This window comes from Conger conger, chromosome 13, assembly GCF_963514075.1.
Source record: "Conger conger chromosome 13, fConCon1.1, whole genome shotgun sequence".
NCBI lineage: Eukaryota > Metazoa > Chordata > Actinopteri > Anguilliformes > Congridae > Conger > Conger conger.
The window spans coordinates 34,914,052-34,936,673 of record NC_083772.1 but is presented as its reverse complement, the minus strand read 5'-3'; the positions used below and the strand labels follow the sequence as shown (position 1 = coordinate 34,936,673).

Below are 22,622 nucleotides of genomic sequence, written 5' to 3'. Positions count from 1 at the left end.
GGTGTGTGCCTTTCCAAATCATGTCCAATCAACTGAATTTACCACAGGTGGACTCCAATTAAGCTGTAGAAGCATCTCAAGGTTGATCAGTGGAAACAGGATGCACCTGAGCTCAATTTTGAGCTTCATGGCAAAGGCTGTGAATACTTATGTGATTTCTTATTTTTTTATTTTTAATAAATTTGCAAAAATCTCAAAATAACTTTTTTCACGTTGTCATTATGGGGTATTGTGTGTAGAATGTGGAGGAAAAAAATGAATTTAATCAATTTTGGAATAAGGCTGTAACATAACAAAATGTGGAAAAAGTGAAGCGCTGTGAATACTTTCCGGATGCACTGTATAATCGATCTGTGTTCGATCTGCACTTCGTTCTACGTCGCTCTGGATAAGAGCGTCTGCTAAATGCCTTGTAATGTAATGGAATGTAATGTAATGAGAGGTTGCAGTACAGGCATTGATTCAGTGGTTAGGGGCGCTGAGTTTAGTCAGCAGGGGCTCCTCTGTAATGTGGGGAAAGGGTTTGGGAAACGGCGCTGACCTGCATCTCTCTGCCAGGACGCCCTGCAGCTGCGCCTGTCTGCACAGGAGGCGTCTGCGTTGCAGCTGAAGCAGGAGCTGCTGCAGTCCAGCCTCGCCAGAGACCAGCTGACCACGCAGAACGTGAGTCTGTATATATAAATCTATGGTGTATATATAAATCTATAAATTTATATATAATTTTGTATATAAATGTATATATAAATTTGTATATATATAAATCTATGTATATATATGTAAATTTGTATATATAAATCTATGGTGACTAAGACTTTTGCACATACTGTTTTTGCACTTACTGTATACAGCATATACCTGTACACCACACACACACACACACACGCACACTCGCATGAATGCAAACACAAAAACACAGACTTACACACATGTATGCACACACACACAAAAATGTATAAAAACACACAACACCACATCACCAACTGGGTGGGCACTGAACCGGTTGAAACTATATTGCGTGTAAACAGTAAGGGGGTTTTTGAACAAGTGTGTGGGAGGTGTGTAAAGACTGTGTGGTGAGTGTGTTACAGTAACTGTGTGTACATTCTCAGGAGGAACTGCAGAGGAGACTGGAGGAGATGAGCAGCATGTTGAATGAGTACAAAGTGAGTAAAACACAGGTCCTCCACAGTCAAACCCCCGAGAGCCTATACAACATAAATACCCTAATGACCCATTCACACTGATGCTCTTTGAGGGTTTTAGCAATGTACAAAGCAAGTGAATATTAAACCTACATTTCAGGTAAGCCCATTTTGATAGAGTTGTGCTGTTTGTTCATATACACTCATGGAGCGCTTTATAAGTTAGACCTGTACACCAGTTTGTTAATGCAAATATTTACTCAGCCAATCATGTGGTGGCAACTAAATGCATAAAAGCATGCAGGCATGATCAAGAGGTTCAGCTGTTTTTCAGACCAAAAGCCAGAATGGGGAAGAAATGTGATCTAAGTGACTTTGACCGCGGAATGATTGTTGGTGCCAAATAGGGTGGCTTGAATATCTCAGAAATGGCTGATCTCCTGGGATTTTCTCACACGACAGTCCCTACAGTTTGCAGAGAATGGTGCAAAAAATGCCTTGTTAATGAGAGATGTCAGCGGAGAAGGGCCAGATTGGTCAAAGCTGACAAGAAGGTAACAGTAACACAAATAACCACACATTACAACAGTGGTATGCAGAAGAGCATGTTTGAATACACAACTTGTCAAACCTCTACAGGCTACAGCAACAATAAGTCTAAAATATGAGTATAATAAATACCTAATGAAGTGTTCACTGAGTGTAGTTGTGCTGTCTGTTCATACAGAAGGACATTGGACAGAAGGACAGACTGCTCCTGCAACATAAATCAAAGCTGGACGAAGCGCTGTGCACAGAAGCCGAGAACAGCAGTCAGAAGGTATGAATACAACCATACACACGTACAAAGGCACACAGAACACACACCGCATATAAAATCTATACCAACACCCATGCTGCCAAACTGGTGAAGGAAACTGCAGAGTACATTTGTGGATTCGCTTCTGGTTCAGTGTTTTTATGTATGTCATTTTTTAAATGTGCTCAGCTGCCACAAAAAAATTTAAGGAACTGTTTAGACAGTGCTTGTGAACTTGTACAGTAGTCATTGAATATTATACTTCTAGACATGGGAGAAATGCTATTTGTTTCACCAACTAACCAAAGCGGGCAAAGAAATGGATTGTGGCCCAAAAAAGCAAATACTTTGCTGCCAGTACAATCCAGACAATCCAGAGAACTACACTGGACTTGAAGTTTATTGCTTTAGATCATGGATCTCCTAATGTGCTTATACCAGAAGGACAGACACGGTTACATTAAGCCCATTGCTGTGTGTCTCTCTCCAGCTCTCTGAGTCTCAGAATAATGGCTACCCCTACACAGTGGACAGGGCCCCGTCAGCACTGGTGAGTCCACAGCTCTGACACTTTATAACACTGAATCAAGGGCAGTGTAGTAGAGTGGATGTATCGATTATGTGGTGCTAATACTAGTGCCTGTGTGTGTGTGCATGCAGTCAGACGAGCTGCCACACATCCGGGATGCCCTCCGAAGTTTGAGGAACAGTTTCAGTGGTCACGACCCCCAGCACCACACCATTGACACCCTAGAGCAGAGTGTGGCCAACATCATGGATCGCCTTCATGACCTGAACACACGCCGACCAGAAAGAGAGGTACTCAATCTCTCTCTGCATCCATACATCACACGCATATGGATGTATGCATACAAACATAGTTCAGTTCATATTGCATGCAGTTAACCAATGATCCAGTTCACCCTCAGTGCTATGTAATTACTGATTTATTTGGAATGCACTAGTCTGTGAGTGAGGACTTTTTAATGCACTAGTCTGCGTGTGAGGACCTTTTAATGCACTACTCTTTGTGTGAGGACCTTTTAATACATGCACTAGTGTGAGGACCTTTTAATATGCACTTGTCTGTGTGCAAGGAGTTTTTAATGCACTTGTCTGTGTGTGAGGAGTTTTGAATGCACTAGCATATGTGTGGGAAGTTTTTAATGCACTAGTATGTGTGAATTGTGTTGTGCACTTGCTGACCTTGTTTCCAAGTGACAAGTTTGTGTACATCTTACAGGGGCGAGGCAGGTCTCCAGGACAAAAAGCGAATCACACCGACCGTGACTCCTGGCCACTCAGTAAGCCCTTCACTTTCCAGTTCCCCTGCCTTCCTGATCTTTCTCCTTCCTGTTCAACCTCATTTTTCCTCCTTCTTGCCCTGTTCCCATCATACTGTTCCTTCTACTCTCCTGTTCCTCCTGCCTGCCTTGCGTCTTTAAAGTTGAAAAATATTCTAAAGCTTGCACAGTACTATACTACATGTGTGGGGCTTGCCCTTTTAGTTTTTTCATTTGAAAATGAAAGTAAGAATCTATCATACAGTATATGGTAAAATTTATGATTAATTTTGCCATCTTAAGAAAACCTTTAACAGGTTATTTCTTTAAAATAAAACTTTAATTTAACCTAGTAGCCACTCTACTTTTTCCTCATGTTTATTAAAATATTAAATATTTAAAGTAATGAAATTGTGTTGCTAGTAGTTTCTTGTGTTTATCTGACAGAAACAGTTCAGTCCCTCAGCAGTGCTGTGCTGGACCCAGCTGACTCCACCAAAGTGCTGTACTTCACTGACCGCTCACTCACACCCTTCCTCATTAACATCCCCAAAAGGTCAGTGTGTGTGTGTGTGTGTGTAATGTGTATGTGCGTGTGTATACTGAGTGTGTAGTATACATGTGCATGTGTATACTGTGTGTGCGCACGTGCATGTTTAACCTGTTCTAGCGCACCATCTAGTGGTAGAGACGTGAGCATCTACTCCTTACAAACATTCCAAATGTAGCGTTTGTAGAATGACAATAGTCATGGTATTATAAAAAACTGCATATGATCATTATCAGTCGCTATTTTTATACCCAAGAGAGCAACACAACATTTCTACATACCACCGTTGGCTCACAGTTCACAACAGTATCCAGCTATGCCCCTACACTATTATCTGCAAACCAGCTGACCACATGCAAGACAGTGGCCATTTAAACATATTTGCAAGTTAATTATTATTTTTATTCTACCACAAAAAAATCGTATACCATCACAGCAACAAGTAATAGCACCTAAAATCGCGAATACAGTTTGGTAAAACTGTCAAAATGCCTACTCACTCCATAGGAAATAAAAAATATTTTTTTTTGCTACTGCAAAAAGTGTCTGTGCATGTGTGCATGCATAATGTGCGTGTACTGTACATGTGTGTGTGTGTGTGTGTGTGTGTGTGTGTATACTGTGTGTGTGTGTGTGTGTGTGTGTTACTGGCTGTGTTGTGTCGACAGGCTCAGTAAGTGAATGTGAGTCACCATCACCAGTGTGTGTTTTTGTGTAACTAACGGTTGTGTTGGCAGGCTAACTGTGTGTGTGTGTGCGGTGGATATGCACAAGTGCAGGCAACTGACTATGTCATGTTGGTAGGCTAACTGTGTGTGGGTGTGTGCATGTGTGTGTGTATATGCACAGGTTCAGGCAGCTGACTATGTTGTGTTGGCAGGCTAACTGTGCATGGGTGTGTGCATGTGTTTGTGTATATGCACAAGTTCAGGCAGCTGACTATGTCATGTTGGCAGGCTAACTGTGCATGGGTGTGTGTGTGTGTGTGTGTGTGTGCGTATATGCACAAGTTCAGGCAGCTGACTATGTTGTGTTGGCAGGCTGGGTGAGGTGACGCTCAGAGACTTCAAAGTGGCGGTGGACAGAGAGGGCTCCTTCAGGTACCACTTCAAAGCCCAGGACCCCGAGTTCGGCACAGTGAAGGAGGAGGTGTGTGTGTGTGTGTGTGCGCCCCATCTCTAATCACAAAGCCCACAAGAATATTGCCATGGAGATGTCCTTTGACACTGTTGTCATGGTAACTTGCATGCTTATTGTGCTGTTTTCACATTTCTGCTAATTGCACCGTTCACAGTGCCTAAAAACCTGTGAAAGCAAAAGATTTGCAATAACCCATCTTATAATACAATATCAAACAAAATCAAGATTTCAGAAACACCTTAATACATTATGGTGGCACGATGGTGGATAATTTCAGCCATATTACATGCTTAAATGTTGTCCTTACAATTATGAATACAGCAGCATATACAAAAACACATTTATTTGTGACAAACACACTTAATAGGCAGAATGAACTCAAAGCTCACTTCAAATTCTGTTTATGGTCTTCGGCAACACTTTATTTGAAGGGTCATACATATGGGTATAAACTCTGTCATTAGCACAACATAGCACATTCATAAGCACTGCATAAGCTTTCATAAGCGCTTATGTCAATAATCGCAAGTAGGCATACGGTGTGTTACGACAACATTAATGCAGCAAGTGCCATTACCATGACATACAGTACCAAGTGAACTGACACAAGATCCTTATGTCTGTTATTGACATAAGCACTTGTGAATGCTTATTTCCTTATTCCATGTGGTGCTCATGAAGGAGTTATACAAGGCTTTTGTAGGACCCTTAAAATGAAGTGTTGCAGACTTTTTTTGTCATGTGATGGATCTTACCTGAGCTGTGAGACAGATGAGTACAGTGAGCTGCTGTTACCAGCTTTGACCCTCTGTCACCTGCTGGTCCTACAGGTGTTCCAGGACGAGGCTCCGGTCCCAGGCTGGGAGGGGAAGATCGTGGCCTGGGTGGAACAGGACCCTGGGGACAGCAGATAGAGCAGGGTGGGGCAGGACAGGATGAGAATGTTTGGAGTCCCACCCCACCCACCCCCCCACCACTAGCACTCAGCATGTCACCTCCCTGGCTGCGGACCCTGGAGCTCACAGGTTCTGCTCCCTCAAGCTCCCTCAAGCCTGGAGTGGGAAGAGGAGAAATTGTTTTTTTTTTGTGGGTTTCAGGATGAATTTCTGGTTATAGCTTGGTCAAAGTTAGCCTTAGCGGCTCTGCGGATGAAAACAGAAAGTTAGGAGTGGTGGTAACTGGAACAATTTTCCTTCTCATCTAAATCCTCTCACCGTCCAACCGAGTGGAACTCTATCTGCCGTGGCCGCAGGGATGAAAGACAGTGATGCGCTGGGTGCCAAGGGTTGGGTCCCAGGAAGGAGTTTATGCTCAACATCACACGTTCCTCTCCATTTCCCCTTTTCCCACCACAGAGAAAAGACCTCGCTCTTACACTTTCTGAATTTGTGCCAAATCCTCAAGGTTTCCTATGCTCTTTTTAAGTCTCCTTATGAATATGGTTATAAAAATTGTGATGCCAGAATATATATTTTCTTAACACGGTTCTCACAGGACTTATTGTCAGACAGTACATTAGGCCTCCTTTTAGATACTTGTGAGGAAAACTTTCGATAAATATTGTGAACACATTTTTAAATTGAATAAGCAGGTACATTGTGCTATGGTGATTTAACTACGAGAAATTATTGAAACGCAGTCAGTAGGTAGCAGTCTTGGTCAGAAAGAGCTTAGTCCCTAGATAGCAAGGTAGGAAAAGTGTAATGTGACAGAGCGTGCTGTGAACACTGCAGTATTGCTCTAGAAATGTGCCTCCAAGGCCTGCTGGCCCAACAGGAAGTATAGTATGGTATATTTTTGATGGATTGTATATATGCCGACATTGTGAGGTTTTTACCCAAGTCAGGTTGAAAAATTGAATGAATTGAAAGCACAGCTTATTCAATAACCAGGCACATGCTGATCATTGAATAATTGTTTGACTAGGCCAAAAGTACCCTACAGTACATTTAAGAGCCAATCGCACAATGCTGCCTTCAGTGAAGGATACACTGATGTTTAATTGCCGGAAGATCTGACAGGAAGGATTTCCAGGATTTTCAGGCATCCCAAAACATTTTCAGGATGCCTCCTGGACTATAATGATGTTACACAAAACTGTTGAAGGGTTGTATTGTTGAACAGTTTGGATCAAATGGAATTCAATTCACAGCAAGCTCCACAGAATGCATTACTTGTTCTACATTTCAAGTCAGAAGGTTCTTTTCCTTGGAAACAGCCATCAATGGCTGTCACTGTCAAACTACATGTGAAGGCACACTAGCTAGGTATAAATACCATCTGGCAACGGAAGTTAAAACTAAGTCGTTTTTGTAATGAAATGTGAATTTTGTGAATGGGTGTGAAACATATCTGGCCAAGTGGCCTTTTCTGGTTAAGTATTTTTATTGGAAAAGTGAGCAGACATTAGTGAAAGGCTTCAACTTACCTGGTTGTGTCTAAGGGAGGAAACCGTTTACAGCGCACCTTCCTGGTATCTTGCACGGTTACAAGGGAGTAGTTCTGTTTGAAATGGCACATTTGATTCCACTAGGTCCAGCTTCTGTCAGTGGAAAAGTCTGTACTGAACTGTGTATCTGCGAGGAGATGTGCCCTCATGCCCTTTCGCAATAGGATGACAAAATGGCTCATTGATTCTATGTAGGCTAACATCTGACATCTTGTCATGTTAATGCTCGCATGACCTTTTCTCCTCATGGTCTGTCAGAGCATCTAGACACCTCACTGAAGCATACTGTGAATTAATCTCTTACCCCACTGCAGAGAGACAGACAGACAGACAGGGAAAGATTATGAAAGAGGGGAGAGGACAGTTTTGACAGTCTTTGGGCAAAGAGAAAGGATTCCTTTTTCAAAACAGGTTTTGGACTGACTGCAATTATTTGAACTCACCAAATGTCTTTGAAATCAAATGTTTTGTCTATTTGTAAAAAGTTATGAAAACTATATTGTTAAAAAGGATTGTGGCTTCCTTCACCCTTTTTTTGAATGTAAAAATAAATTGTACTCTGTAATCCCCAAAATGGCTGTAAGTACCTAATTGTGCAAAATTAGCATTTAACTACAGGAATCCAGCTGTGACCATGTCCTGGGGGGGTCATTTTCCTGCTGAGAGTCACACCAGAGTAGCTTTTACACAGAATTTAGATTCTTTGATTCAGTTTCTCCCTTGGTGCACATATTTGAATGTCTGTGGTATGACTTCAGACAGAAGCTATCCAGAAGTTCCTCAGAAGGCTCACCTTCACTGCAGGCTGCTGGAGTCTGAGAGCCGCAGTGTCCCTCAGTTCATGTACAGCTTCAGTGGGTGGACTCAGACCTCCTGCTCATAATCTTAAAATGGCGGAGCCACAGACGTGGCAAATGGGGAGAGGTGGACGCACAGGTCCATAATTCATACATAACGCTTTCCAAAGAAACATCAGCACATTTTTACGGAAGCGTTTCCTCGCTCAAAGGAAAGATTTGGAATTCTCAACTTCTACTTCTAGCGATTGGAATGAGTCGACTGACAAAAGTAAAATTAAGGACAAACCAAATAATCATGAACCAGAAGGTAAATCTGACAGTATGGTCAAAATCTTTCACCGCTAAAACAAATCAACTGCTCACAAACCATGACATAAGCAGTTGGACCAAAAAGTACCATTTAATAGTGCATTTATATTCCAGCCCACCATGAGATAGGGTACACAAACACTCAAAACAATAAGGCAGATGACACTTAAACACTGAATAGGGCTACAGAGGCATAGACACTGAGGTGATGCGAGTTGTTGTACAGTAGATGAGGCATTCAGGACACAGCTGGTTGAATTTTGAGAAATGGTGACAGAAATATACATACACCCAGTGGCTTAATATAAGCTGTATCATTTAACCACACCACCTCAGGGTTTAGGCTGTGGGCAGTGCCCAGCCCAAACTGTAATCAGAACTCAGTGTTCAGGGTAACTACATAATGCACATACCCCCATATGCATACAAACATACACATACCCAGTATATACATACATTAATACACACATCTATGGTGTATCGACACTGAAAATAAATTACCAAGGCAGTTTATACATAGATGTGTACAAACACCAGCAGGCAGATATTTACATTAAATGTAAGAGTGACGTGTTAAGAACGGGAAGAGATGATGTGATTGTGGGAAGAACTGGACCCCCTTTCAGTGAAAACTCCTCAAAAGCCAAGTTGGTAAAGTTAATTTCACGTTAAGCGTTAAGCGTAAAGATATATATATATATATATATATATATATATAGGAATATAACTTCATAAATAGCATTCTAATCTGCGCAATATTCAATGTAATGAATATTCTCGGTTTAGTCAGAGAAGGGGTGAGGATAAAAACACTATTAGCCTGGTTATTTGGAGTAATCTTCGCATATTGCCTCAGTGGTAAAACAGCACGTTGGTATAGAACACACTCTCACTGCACCGTTAAGTCTCCAATGAATGACTCTGGAATGAGTATTCAACATTCTATGTACAATTTATGCATACACATCAGACTGGGGTCAATTACATAATTACATACCTTTCTACGCATTACTGAGCTTGTCTAGTGTGTTGGAACCTGCTCAACTGCACCAGGCAAGATCAATCGAGCACAGAAAAGTATTTGAATACAAAACAATTACATAATTGACCGAGGTTTGATACACATATAAACTTTAGCTTTCAACCTGCCCCATTCAGAAACACACACATTTCAATAAATATAGCATAATATTTCCCTTACCCATAAAGTATCCCTTTCCATGAGCTGCCTCAATTGATTTTAACTATGTACAAGCATGATTATTTGCGAGTTGGATCTTGAATTTACAACTGCAGGTCTCCTTTAAGCATGGGGCTTTTTCAAATAGTTTTTTTCCCCCTTGTTTCTTATGCAAATTATCTGATCTGGTCTCTGTCTCTCAACTTTTGTGGTACGTGGCATAAGACGGTCAATATAATTATTTGTCCCCTAACACATTCAACATTCATGTCTCATCAAAGAAAAAAGAAAAAGAAAACAAATCTGAGTAGTGTACAGCTGAGCTTACTCTGGAGTGAAGGTTGAACAGACTCATTAATTAACAATCTGTCGGTCTCTCTATTTACTTACAGAACCCCTGTAAGAAACCAGTGCAAATGGCAGTCTGACGCAAGCAGCACATAGCACTCGCCGTGTGCGGGTTTTGCTAAAGGGGGTTTGGGGGTTGGGCCGAGGGTGGAGGGTGGAAAAAAAGGACAGGGTCGTTCGCATGGAAATTAACCACACACCACTAAGGCCAAAAGTTCCATCTCTCCAAATTTGAGAAAGAAAAACCCACCTCCCGTTGCCAAATACCAGGATGTGGCCTCATTTAACGTTCACACCAGAACAGGGACAGTAAAATCAGCCCATTGGATCTAAATCCAGCCCTGGGTCTCCCAGGTAATTAACTTTACAATTAGTGCCACTGAATCAGCCAGGCTGTCTTCACCCCTGTCTCCCAGGTAAGGCGAGGGTGAAAACAAGCAGTTCAGTCCTCGAGGACCGTGGGTTTAGGAACAGGGCTCGAGTAGGTTAACTAATGAGTGGTGCAGAGGGAGCTGACAGCAGAATATCAGACTGGCATCTTCTCAAGAAAGACCAAACACAGCACCAGTCAGGCTCAATTCTGCTGCCCCGCCTTGCACAGGTCTACGAGTCTGCTGGCCAAACTATTCTCACATGGGCTGCTTTCTTAAGGGAACCCAGCAAGATGTTAATGTGTGAGCGTCAGAGTGCCAGGGAGTGCAGGATATGGGGCTGGAAAGATGGAGGCTCTAATTTTGGGGGGATGTGTGGGGGTCCTGTGAGCGAGGTTCCCTGATCTGTGCGTAGGTGTCAGGGCGGCGAGGAGGGGGCGGGGACAGGGGCGGAGTCGGGACGGGATTGGCCGGTCACAGCAGCATGGTGACGGGTTTCTCCAGGAACTTGCGGAACTCTGCCAGCCACTGGGCGCCCACCGCCCCGTCCACCACCCGGTGGTCACAGCTCAGCGTCACCGACATCATGCTGGCCACGTCGAACCTGAGGGAGGGCCACGAAACCAGCGTCACACACAAACCCCCTGCGGAGCGGCATGGGTACTGCACAAGCCCTGACACCAGCTGACCCTCAATATGCACAAAGACTAGGAGTACTCAAGAAAAACAAGCTCACCCTCAATATTCAATATTCAAGAACAGGAACCGACCCTCAATGACCGAAGACCAAACAGCCCATACTGACTTTGGGCTATGCAGGGTCAGAAATTAACTTAAAGTAGGGTTGGCAGAATGCAGTAAGATGAAGCACTCGTCCTCCCTGCCTGTTCACTCACCCTCTCTCATTATCTGCAGGTAGGAGTCTCTTCTCTGACCCTCCCACAGCCAGGATACAGGCCTGCGGTGGGTTAATGATGGCCGAAAAGTTCTTGATCCCAAACATACCGAGGTTGGAGATGGTGAAAGTTCCCCCCTGTAAACACACACACGTATACACAAATTAACTTCTATATCATATCGCTGATGCCAGCACTTTTTACACCGCAACCCAGAAAACTCAACACAAGTACTTAGCGTAATTAGTAAGTAATTAGCGTAATTAGCGTTCCTCCACCCTGGTCCAGGGGACCCACTGTATATGCAGTTTTTTGCAATCTATTGATCGATTATGGTTGCTGAGAACGTGTTCGACCATAAATTATGTGGTTAAACTGTTTTTTGACACAATGCAGATTCAGCTTGCTGCCATTTGCTGTCCGTAAAGTCACAGAGGGTTTCCGGTTTCCACACTCTCAGGGGGGGGGGGGTTAGCGCTCAAGGGGGCGGTTAGCTCTCAGGGGGGGGCGGTTAGCTCACCTGAAACTCATGGGGCTGCAGCTTGCCCTCCCGGGCCCTGGCTGCCAGAGAGTTCACGTCTGTGCTGATGGCGCTCAGGCCCTTAATGTGGGCGTTGAACACGATGGGAGTGATCAGGCCGTTAGGAGTGCTGACCGCCACACTGACGTCCACCACGTGGTTCCTGTGGAGGGGGGCAGGACACGGTCAGGAGTCACTGACAAGAGGGACGACTTTTCTCCATTAACGCTCAAACTCAAACAATACCTCACCAAATTAATGGCTCCCACCTCTACGAGAGACTCTGGGGGTTTCTTTGATTCTCTACATACTTCTGTTTCAAAGCTGTCTAACGGGTACAATGACGTAGACACAGCTGTACTTTAATTCCTTCTACTCGTATGACATTTTAAACAGGTTTGCATTAAACTGGAATTAACCTTTAAGCTAGTGGCCTCAAACTCCTTGGCACATAGGGCTGTGTGTATGCAGGTTTTCATTGCAACCGATTAATGCTGCCATAGTTATGTGCACTTAATTGCATTAAAGCACAGAATACAAGCAACAGTTGTTATTTAGACACAAATAACACGTTTCACTTCATATACATTATTCACAAACAATTGAACAAATTATATACACACCAAGCACTTTATTAGGTATTTTTAACTGCTTTTTTAGACTTATTGCTTATGATGCGTTGTGTGTTCAGAGATGCTCTTCTGCATACCACCCCTGACGTCTCATTAACAAGGCATTGCTGTCTGCAGAACTGCTGCTCACTGGATTTATTTTATTTTTTTGCACCATTCTTTGCAAACTCTAGAGACTAGTGCACGAAAATCCCAGGAGATCAGCAGTTTCTGAGATAATCAAACCACCCTGTCTGTCACCAACAATCACTCAATGGTCAAAGTCACTTAGATCAAATTCCCCCCCCCCCCATTCTGACGGTTGAAGTGAACATTAACTGAAGCTCCTGACCCGTATCTACATGATTGTATGCATTTCACTGCTGCCCTGATGATCGCATGAATAAGTAGGTGTAATAAAGTAAAAATGTTCCTAATAAAGTGCTCGGTAAGTGTATAATGAAGATCTCAGGCCGGGATAAAAACCAGCATACACAGGGTCCTCCATGGCACTAAGGCTGAGACCACGGCTGTAAATGCCTTCCTGTTGCCGGAGGACACTCACTGGCGAATAACAGTGTCCATCCAGGAGGAGTTGGCCTCTGGCACCTTCACACAGGCCAGAGCCGAGGCCTTGATGATGAAGTCATTGACCGAGAGCTTGATGTTTTCCGCCTTTACTTCCTATGAGAGACACGCACACACAAAAACATGCGTGTATGCATGAAAGTAGGTGTGCATGCACGTATACAGACACAAACACACACAAACACACACCAACAGACAGTAAGTGCGAGTTCATAAAGTTAATCAGCACCTTCTACCTCCATTTCACCATTAAGGTCCCCGATGCTCACCTCATTGAGCTCCTGCCTCAGCTCCAGCACTTGGTCCATGTTGACATCCACAGACAGGTAGTAATGAGGGATCGTCTGCTTGGACTGCATCAGCCTCTGAGCAATCACCTAAGAAACCAGTCGAGAGCAGGGTCAGAGCCAATCAGAGAGCGACAGACAGCGGTAATCTGTAAAGGGGCACAGCTCTCAGACAGACAGCAGTAATCTGTAAAGGGGTACAGCTCTCAGACAGGCAGCTGTAATCTGTAGAGGTACAGCTCTCAGGCAGGCAGCTGTAATCTGTAAAGAGGTACAGCTCTCAGGCAGGCAGCTGTAATCTGTAAAGGAGCACAGCTCTCAGGCAGACAGCAGTAATCTGTAAAGGAGCACAGCTCTCAGACAGACAGACAGACAGACAGACAGCAGTAATCTGTAAAGGAGCACAGCTCTCAGACAGACAGCAGTAATCTGTAAAGGAGCACAGCTCTCAGACAGACAGCAGTAATCTGTAAAGGAGCACAGCTCTCAGGCAGACAGCAGTAATCTGTAAAGAGGTACAGCTCTCAGACAGACAGACAGACAGACAGCAGTAATCTGTAAAGAGGCACAGCTCTCAGACAGACAGCAGTAATCTGTAAAGGGGCACAGCTCTCAGGCAGACAGCAGTAATCTGTAAAGGAGCACAGCTCTCAGGCAGACAGCAGTAATCTGTAAAGAGGTACAGCTCTCAGACAGACAGACAGACAGCAGTAATCTGTAAAGAGGTACAGCTCTCAGACAGACAGACAGACAGCAGTAATCTGTAAAGAGGTACAGCTCTCAGACAGACAGCAGTAATCTGTAAAGGGGCACAGCTCTCAGACAGACAGCAGTAATCTGTAGAGGTACAGCTCTCAGACAGACAGACAGCAGTAATCTGTAAAGGGGACACAGCCCTCTGCTCACCCTGCGGATGTTGCTAAGGGGGATGTCCGTGAAGGTGCCCGTCGGCATGGGAACCGCAGCAGGGGCGGGAGCTGCTGCAGTGGGCGGGGCCTGTATAGTCAAACAGCACAACACAGCATGAACAATCTTTCACTATAAACAAATATATTATTCTGCTTGATATTTGGGTGATTTAACATCATTTTAAGAAATGTCAAAGTTAGGTATAATTTCTTTATTGATGTAAACCAATAATTACGGTTTGCTGGGGAAAACAAATGTTGTTAAATACCAACAGAGCTGTGATTGACTGCTCATTGCAACTTCACCCAATCACAAATGACAATTCACCTTGCAAGTACAGATAAGAGGACTGAGATTAAGATGGTTGAAGAATAGGAGAAAGTCATTCCAGTTTTCAGGAGGGCAAAGGGAACTTACGGGTGCAGGCTTGGGCGGGACGAAGCTCTCGATGTCTTTTCTGGTGACTCTGCCATCTGGGCCCGACCCTGAAATAGGCCAAGAGCTACCAGTCACACTCAATACGCATCTCAATGTCATATGACTACAGAGCACAAAAAAAAAAAAAAAACATACAAAACGTACCACATCACAAACAACTGTAATTAAATTAAATTAATGTTTTTAATACAATTGAACATTAAAGTTCCCGATGTTATAGCTTTCATGGCACCATGTTCCTGATGGAAGAGCTACAAAGGGTCAGTTGTGACTAAGGCCAAATTTAAAACATAATGGAGTACGCGTGAAGATGAGCTCAAGGCACTTCATTAAGATCTTATTTCCTCATTTCCACTCCAGCTTCCCTTCCTTTTATCAGGGAAACATGGAAAATGTACAAACTACTGCCTATACGACTGAAGACAGTAATGTACACAAACAGCCTGTACCACTGAGGACAGTAATGTACACAAACTACAGCCTGTACCACTGAAGACAGTAATGTACACAAACTACAGCCTGCACCACTGAGGACAGTAATGTACACAAACTACAGCCTGCACCACTGAGGACAGTAATGTACACAAACTACAGCCTGTACCACTGAAGACACTACCTGTTCTGTTTATTCCTGTGCACGCCTCTACTGCTGGATCAAGGAGAATATAACCTCATAGAATACATCATTTGGACAAGAAATTCTCGAAAGTACTCAAATACCAATATCAGTATCAAATCTTGACAACAAACAGAGCTTGTGTATAATTTTCCCACGCTGGGTGTAGTCACCTTTGACCTGGGCCAGGTCAATGCCCTTTTCAGCAGCCAGTTTTTTGGCGAGGGGGCTAGCGAAGACTCTTCCCGTCTTGGCGCCTGCTGGCACGGCCGGGCTGGGTGCTGGGGCTGGCGGGGGCGGTGCTACGGTCGGGAGGGGTAGAGCAGCTGCCTGAAGCCCAAACAAATCTCACTTTTACTCATCGGCTGTTCAAGGTCAATTTCACTTTGGTGCAATACCAGTCATTTTGTGGAGCTGGAGTGAATATTAGAAACATCAGCTGCATCTTCCAACCATTAATGGTATGGCCACAGCTTCACATTTGTCTGGCTCCCATTCACTCCCATTCATTTTTGCGTCCTTGACGAATTTTGTAAGGACACACTACCTGATAGTAGATCGATGAAAGAGACTTTGCTCCACAAAATTATGTGTTGTACCAAAGTGAAATACCCCTAGCAGATGCCTTAAACACAGTGGTCAAAGCCAGTCGGCACTCTTACAAATTCACCATCATGCTGAGATCGCAGTCATTTGCTCTGCAACAGCATGTAGGAGTAAGGCACTAGTGACCTCCACACTGAACAGGATCTCACCATAGGCTCTCTCACACAGTTCTCACAATACAACCCTTCCAAATACACCACTGCACAGAACAGCAGGGCCAAGTGCTGGGGTGGCCAACCCCGGTCCTGGAGAATCTCAGGGTCTGCTGGTTTGTTTCCATTTGAAACTCAGCAACAGATTCAGACACAAGAAACAAGGGGATGTGAGTGAACTGTAATCAACTGCTTTAGCTCGCTTTAAGTCGTATGATTGTGCCTGCAGTTAAACGGGTTCAATCAAGACTACTAACCCTTTTATTTTTGGTATGTCATTTTAAAGTTTGTGTCAAGAAAAGGGGTTAATTGATCAATCAAGTGCCAAGGAACAACAAAAGCCAGCACACCCTGCAGCTTTCCAGGACCAGGGCTGCCAACCCCTGGGCTATTGGATGAAGCAGGGATTAACTCAGAAACCTGGCAACCCCAGAGCAATGATACTGAACTCTTCACGGCGCAGAAACGGCAGGTAACGCACTGCTGCGGGCGCTGTGGGCGGAGCACTGATCTCGGCCACGCCCGTCTCCACGTAGTCCGCAAACGCCTGGATGTCGGCCTCGTTCTCCACGATGATGCAGAGCGGGGTCCCCAGGGGCACGTCCCGGGTTCCCTCGGACACCAGCACCTTGGCCAGGTAGCCCTCCTCCTGCACCTCGAACCCTGGGTGGACAGGCATACGCTTGCTTACGGAGACGGCTGGATGCGTTAGGTGTGCCAAGACAGAGACCAGGAACCAACGGTCAAGTGTGTGGATGTGCCCGACAATCTAGGATTGAATACTGACCACTGTGATCAAACATCTTGGGTGAATAAAGTGCTAAATACTGTCTGGATATCTACTGTTCGGTAGGTTTTCACTGCAAGCCTTACAAAATAAAACGGCTCATTCAACAGCTTGACATCACCTTCAGCTGCTAATTAGTTCAGGTATGGGAAAATTAGGGCTGAAATGAACCTATAGGATGGTAGATCTCCAGGAATAGGGTTGGGCAGCCCTGTGTTATAAGATCGGGGACCACATCCAAACATACAATGTATTATGGCAGCTAAATAACATGTAATATTAAGCTTAATCAGTTTCATAACAAGGTTGCCCATAATTAGCTGCAAAATCCAAGGAAGGTTTCAGTTGGTGTGCTTGTTCGTGCCATTGTGCAAGAGCACCCTCCTCTGGTCATCCCGGGGCCTGCAGGCGGTCTGGAATAGCAGTGTATAGACCAGAAGTGGGCAAAGAGCGCTGTATCCTTTTCTGGTTTCATGCCTTACTTACTCAACTAGAGCTAACATGTATGCCATTTATGCTCATTTCTTGATACAGGAATGAATGACAGGTGAACACTTCTTTTGTTGCTGTATGAAACACTTTAATGTGATCTACTCTACAAGCAAACCAGTGTTGGTGTATATAGCCAGCCAGGGTAATTGATGGAAACAAAAACCTGCATTCACCTGTCCAGCCCTGGCATCGACTCACTCCTACAACACAATGATTCTCCTACCAGACCTGGGCTCAAATAGCATTCATTTTGGAATCAAATACTTTTCTGCATGACTAAGCTTGTCTGCTGTATTGGAACAAATTATATGATCCCAAAGGTGGAAAACCCCACCCTTTTGCTCCTCCTTGCAGGCTCGAATGCACCAGCCAAGATCAAAAGAGCACAGAAAAGTATTTGAATCCAAAACATACTACTTGACCCCAGGTCTGTCTCCTACAACGCAATGGGTCAGCGGAGCAACATGAGTTATCAGCAGAAGGTGGAATTTCACACAGGCGTTCTCCTGAACTGAAGAAGTGCTGTGAAAGAGACAGGCCTACGAACACAACCGCCAGTTCCGAATTCAGAGAACATACGGGGGGTAGTATTTGAAATATGAAGAGGGTCGTATCGTTCGGTGTGAAGACTCACCGATGGTGGCCTTGTCCGTCTCGATCTCAGCCAGCAGGTCCCCCTCACACAGCTTCTCCCCCGGCTTCTTCTCCCAGCGTTGAACCGTGCCCACGGTCATGGTGGGGGACAGGGCCGGCAGCGTGATCTGGAGAAGGACATCAAAATGGCGTCCGCAGTGTCAACCAGGTCTTATCGCAAAGTGCAACACACTTTTCTGAGCCAAAGTGAAATGCTTCCGGGGGAAAAAAAAACAAAAAAAAAAAACTTGTATATTTTCAATGTTGATACGACAACAAAAGGGCCATGCTGTTTCCATGTGATAGATAAAAACATGACAACAAGGATAAAGAGTGAAAACATAAGCGATGCATTTTTCAAAACTAGTAGGTAAGTTAATCAACACTGAACAGTTACAAGCAATGTTTTTTCTCCCCTGGAAGCTTTTCACCAAAGTCTGGAGATGTGTAACCGTATCAAGTATGATTAAAGACAGGAAGAAGGAACAAAACCTACAGCCACCTGCCAAAGAGTTTTTATTGCGCTAACTATAAAAACTATTTGATGTACCGCAAGAGCTATATTGCGCAACCCTACCACACAGTATTGGTGTGGGGCATACAGAGGAGAGTACCTCACCTTTATGTGTGGGGGATAAGAGCTCCCAGGGGCCTGTGGAGGTGTGGGGGCAGAGGCAGCAGGAGGTGGAGGGGCAGGAGGCGGGGGCCCCGCAGCGGGGGTGGGGGCTGCGGACGCCATTTCCAAGGTGTAGTCCTTAAAGGCGGGAATGTGGTCAGCGCTGGAGGCACAGAGTCTCAGGTCAGCAGACAGGCAAACAGACCCTGCTCTCGTGACTCAACATGGCTGTTTATCTGTCTTATCTATCTTATCTATCTGTCTGCACTGACACAGCTATTCCCTCTGAGCATCCATTCTAACAGGCAATGAAGAGGACAGCACTGCCACGGATATAAGACTCATAGCAATCGCTTATTTTTCACCTCTTTTTACCATTTGCTTGCTCCAAGCTCCACCCATTGGGGGAGACAAAAAAAGGAAGCCAAAAAATCAGGCGAATGACATGACTTGGGCAAATGGAATGTCCTTGCTCCTTCAGACAACAGTTCAAAGCCACGTCAGCTACAGACGTAGCAGATGTGCAGAGGTGGATCCACAGGTCAGTTATTAATATGGCACGGATTCCAAAAAATTACTTCCGCAAGGGACACGCTCGTGTTTTCCTGCTCAAGAAATCTTCGGTAACCTTCTAGCTCCAGGCCTCTAGCTCCTTGAAGGAATATTTAACGAACTGGAATTTCCTCATAGATAGTGGACCTCGATCTTGTTCCGGGTCGTGCAAGGCACAAGGAGAGATGAGGTGAAAAATTAGCAATTGGAATGAGTCTTTTCATTAGCAACCTCCCAGATGTGAGTCAGCAGAGGTGAAATTGAACAGGTGAGAGCTATACTGATAAAAAATGTTACCGTTTAAACAGAATCTGATCTCTGACTGCTCATTGGCTGACTGAAAGATTGATTGAACTGGCAGCTGACCTTTCCACAGTGATACAGATGGGTGATCCAATAGCTACATCCCTTGTTCCCTCTGGGACCAGAATTTTGGCCAGGTAACATTCCTCCAGAATTTCGAAGCCCACTGTCGCCTTGTCTGTCTCGACCTGGAAGAACAGGCCAGAGACACGGACTGTCAATCAGAGAAGGATGGTAGTCACAGCTTTTCTTGGGCCGGTAGGTCACAGACAAATTCTACAGGATGGACAGGTCACAGTCCGTAGTCACACAGGCCATGGTCACCTTTGTCCACCAAAACAAACAGTGTTTTATCAGACTGACAGGTCACAGTCACAGAATTTCTCTGAAAAACATGTCATGGCCTATTTGTTGCACTGCCAGACACAGTTTTGAACAGACCCGTTACTAACCTCTGCGAGAAGGTCTCCCTCGTTGATCTTATCACCTTCCTTCTTTTCCCAGCGTGCAATGGTGCCCATTTGCATTGTGGGGGACAGGGCTGGAAGTTCCACCTGAGACAGTGAACAGTAAAAGTTACAATACTGCAACCAGTCAATATCAAGTCTGGCAATATGGCAACCAATTAAGGCACCAAAAGTCAACAGCAGAAGTTCAAGTACTGCATGTGGAACCAGCCAATTGCAGGTTAAATTTTTTCCCCACTTTAACCAGCTTTGGGCATCCAGTCTTGTATACTCAGGGGTAGGCACATGCACGGCCTTGTTCATATCAGATATGGCACCAACTCTTCTCAAATAGCAGCGATTATGAAGAGCTGTGTGTGTGGCAATTTTTATCCTTGTCTGAACCATTTGTTCAAACGTCTAATGAATATGCCTCATGCCATTTTGCCAACGTTTGCACAATGCCGCGTAAGATTAAAGATGGTTGCGAAACAAAAAGTTCCAAGCAAATCAATTATTATTTTTTTAATGAATGCCATCCCTACCGAAGTGTTGTGCGACAATACCCGTGGATGAAAGCATTTCAAGGCCAGCACTTGCACAACAATTCGTTTTGAAATGTAGGCATTATTTTGTGACACCAACAGCATACTCTCAACCACCTATACGACTGCAACCTCACGTTAACCACTAAAATCGTTAGAATATAAACTCTTTAATGACACTAGCTAGGTAACATAACGTTAAGTTATGCACCATGTCTCTTGGTTCTGTTATCTCTTCCCACGGCTTCTCTTATCACTCCTACGCTGATGACACCCAACTCTTCATTTCCTTCCCCCCCGACACCCAAATCACCACACAGATCTCTGCCTGCTTGGCTGATATCTCTGCGTGGATGACTTCCCATCACCTGAAGCTCAACCTTGCCAAAACTGAGCTTCTCTACATCCCTGCCAAGTCCTCTCCATCAATTGACCTCTCACTGACTGTGGAGGACTTTGTAGTTTCCTCCTCCCGTACGGCAAAGAATCTTGGGGTGACACTTGATAACTGCCTCTCCCTGGCTCCACAAGTATCCTCCACTGCCAGAACCTGCAGGTTCTTTCTGTATAACATACGCCGCATCCGTCATCTCCTGACGGAGAAAGCCACCCAGCTCCTAGTCCAGGCGCTCGTCATTTCCCGCCTGGATTACTGCAACTCCCTCCTAGCCGGTCTCCCAGCGTGCGCCATCAAGCCCCTCCAGCTGGTCCAGAATGCTGCAGCCCGCTTGATCACCAGTCAGCCCAGGTCGGCTCATGTCACCCCGCTTCTCATTGGCCTCCACTGGCTTCCTATTGCCGCACGCATCCGATTCAAGGCCCTAGTGTTGGCATTTCAGCCAGCTCTGGTCGCCTTACGGTTCCCTCTCTACGGGCACCTGGCGGTCGAGCTGCACGTTCACGCCTGTTTTCCGTTCTGGTCCCTCAGTGGTGGAATAACTTGCCTACCACTGTCAGGACAGCAGAATCCCTCCCCCTATTTCGACGCAGACTCAAAACACACCTCTTCAAACTGTACCTTAGTCCTCCCTCCTGACTTACCCCGCCCCCCCCTTCTGATACCCCTATCCCTATCCCTGTCTAACCCCCCCCCCCCGCCAAAAAAAAAAAAAAAAAAAAAAAAAAAAAATTGCACTTATGATGACGACTATATGTTTAGAACAGCAGTCCAGGTGTATTTTCCTAGTTCTGGTTGTGATGCTTTGACTTGTGGTAGAACCTATGCACTTGTAAGTCGCTTTGGATTAAAAGCGTCTGCCAAATGACTAAAATGTAAATGTAAATGTAAATGTTAAGTTATTAATCAAGCTCATTATAACTGTGTAAATGACTGCAACGTTTTCACAGAACACAACATATTTTGTAGTTAGCTTGCCGAATAAGTTTAGATGAATGGTAAATGGTAGATGACTTGAAGACGTTGGTGCATGGAAGTGTAGCATGCTCTATATCTAATTAGCTTCATGCGCTGCTACGTTAGCTAGCAACTGTAACGTCCCATTAGCTAGGCAGCTAGCCACGTTAGCTCGCTAGTTCCCTTGCAAATGCATTGGGCAACAGCTCGCTAGAAACGGTTGGTGTCACCTCGCCCAACCCCCCCTGCAAGGCTTCAGCAGCTACAACTTCAGGTTCAAGTTCTTACCTGCTGGTGAGGTGGAAGGCTGTAGAATCGCTTGCTCTGATAGCAATACACAGTCGGTTTGGCGGAGCTATATCTTGTAGCATAACAAATGGGTCGAGTCCATGTAGAGCCCCCGGAATGATACCTCTTCAGATGACAAGTGTCTGGTCCAGATCGAGATCTTACCACAGCGCCCGAGCAGAGTTGGGGCCGGCTAAGATTGACCGCTTTTCTCACACGTATAACCAAACGCAACATTTCGTATCCCTCGCGTTTTATTTATTTTTTATTTCAAAGCGTGCACAAATGACACAATAGCAGAGACTCCCTCGACGATAACTGACCGCTTGGATATTGTGATGTCCCCTGCAGTAAAATAGACCCAGAAATTGAAGCAACACCCTAACTTTCCAATGACCTCCCGGTCCCAAACCTCACAATTTCCGGCCGTCTTACTATTCGTCCAACCGGCACAAGGCCCCGCCCACTGTCGTGCTTATCAGTCGTAAATCAGCTATTAATTAAAGGGGTAGTACAGTCAGAGACAATACAGGAGATTACATTTTTAAGTGCCCATCTCACCAATTAAGATAATTGTTTGGGAGAGAAATCATGTTTATCTATAAGACCTAC

General features: G+C 44.8%; 2 protein-coding genes across 2 annotated transcripts in view; one reads left to right on the top strand and one right to left on the bottom strand.

The window, feature by feature from the left end:
* dixdc1a (DIX domain containing 1a) overlaps nt 1-7,937 on the top strand; it is a 17,400-nt gene extending 9,463 nt beyond the window's left edge. Inside the window, exons 7-15 of the mRNA XM_061216550.1 lie at nt 559-663; nt 1,110-1,163; nt 1,870-1,962; nt 2,432-2,491; nt 2,602-2,760; nt 3,185-3,245; nt 3,672-3,780; nt 4,815-4,923; nt 5,745-7,937. Coding sequence (XP_061072534.1) covers nt 559-663; nt 1,110-1,163; nt 1,870-1,962; nt 2,432-2,491; nt 2,602-2,760; nt 3,185-3,245; nt 3,672-3,780; nt 4,815-4,923; nt 5,745-5,828 — 834 coding nt within the window. The 3' untranslated portion in view covers nt 5,829-7,937. The remainder of the gene's footprint in view (nt 1-558; nt 664-1,109; nt 1,164-1,869; nt 1,963-2,431; nt 2,492-2,601; nt 2,761-3,184; nt 3,246-3,671; nt 3,781-4,814; nt 4,924-5,744) is intronic.
* Nucleotides 7,938-8,544: 607 nt separating this feature from the next.
* On the bottom strand, nt 8,545-22,410 carry LOC133107712 (dihydrolipoyllysine-residue acetyltransferase component of pyruvate dehydrogenase complex, mitochondrial-like). The gene is made up of 14 exons (XM_061216827.1): nt 22,011-22,410; nt 19,830-19,931; nt 19,441-19,565; nt 18,526-18,685; nt 17,908-18,034; nt 16,476-16,657; nt 15,410-15,566; nt 14,600-14,667; nt 14,180-14,269; nt 13,256-13,363; nt 12,964-13,082; nt 11,788-11,950; nt 11,268-11,404; nt 8,545-10,975 (listed from the first exon to the last, which is right to left on the bottom strand). Exons 1-14 carry the CDS (start codon nt 22,245-22,247, stop codon nt 10,846-10,848), a joined length of 1,905 nt encoding a protein of 634 aa, XP_061072811.1. The 5' UTR covers nt 22,248-22,410; the 3' UTR covers nt 8,545-10,845.
* Nucleotides 22,411-22,622: the final 212 nt, after the last annotated feature.

Excerpts from the sequence above, each read along its gene's own strand:
- LOC133107712 (XM_061216827.1), bottom strand. The coding sequence starts at position 22,247 with ATGTTGCGTTTGGTTATACGTGTGAGAAAAGCGGTCAATCTTAGCCGG. Across the intron at positions 14,270-14,599 it reads TCCCGCCCAAGCCTGCACCC|GCCCCGCCCACTGCAGCAGC; the intron begins GTAAGTTCCCTT and ends TTGACTATACAG. Across the intron at positions 11,405-11,787 it reads TGCAGCCCCATGAGTTTCAG|GGGGGAACTTTCACCATCTC; the intron begins GTGAGCTAACCG and ends GTGTGTTTACAG.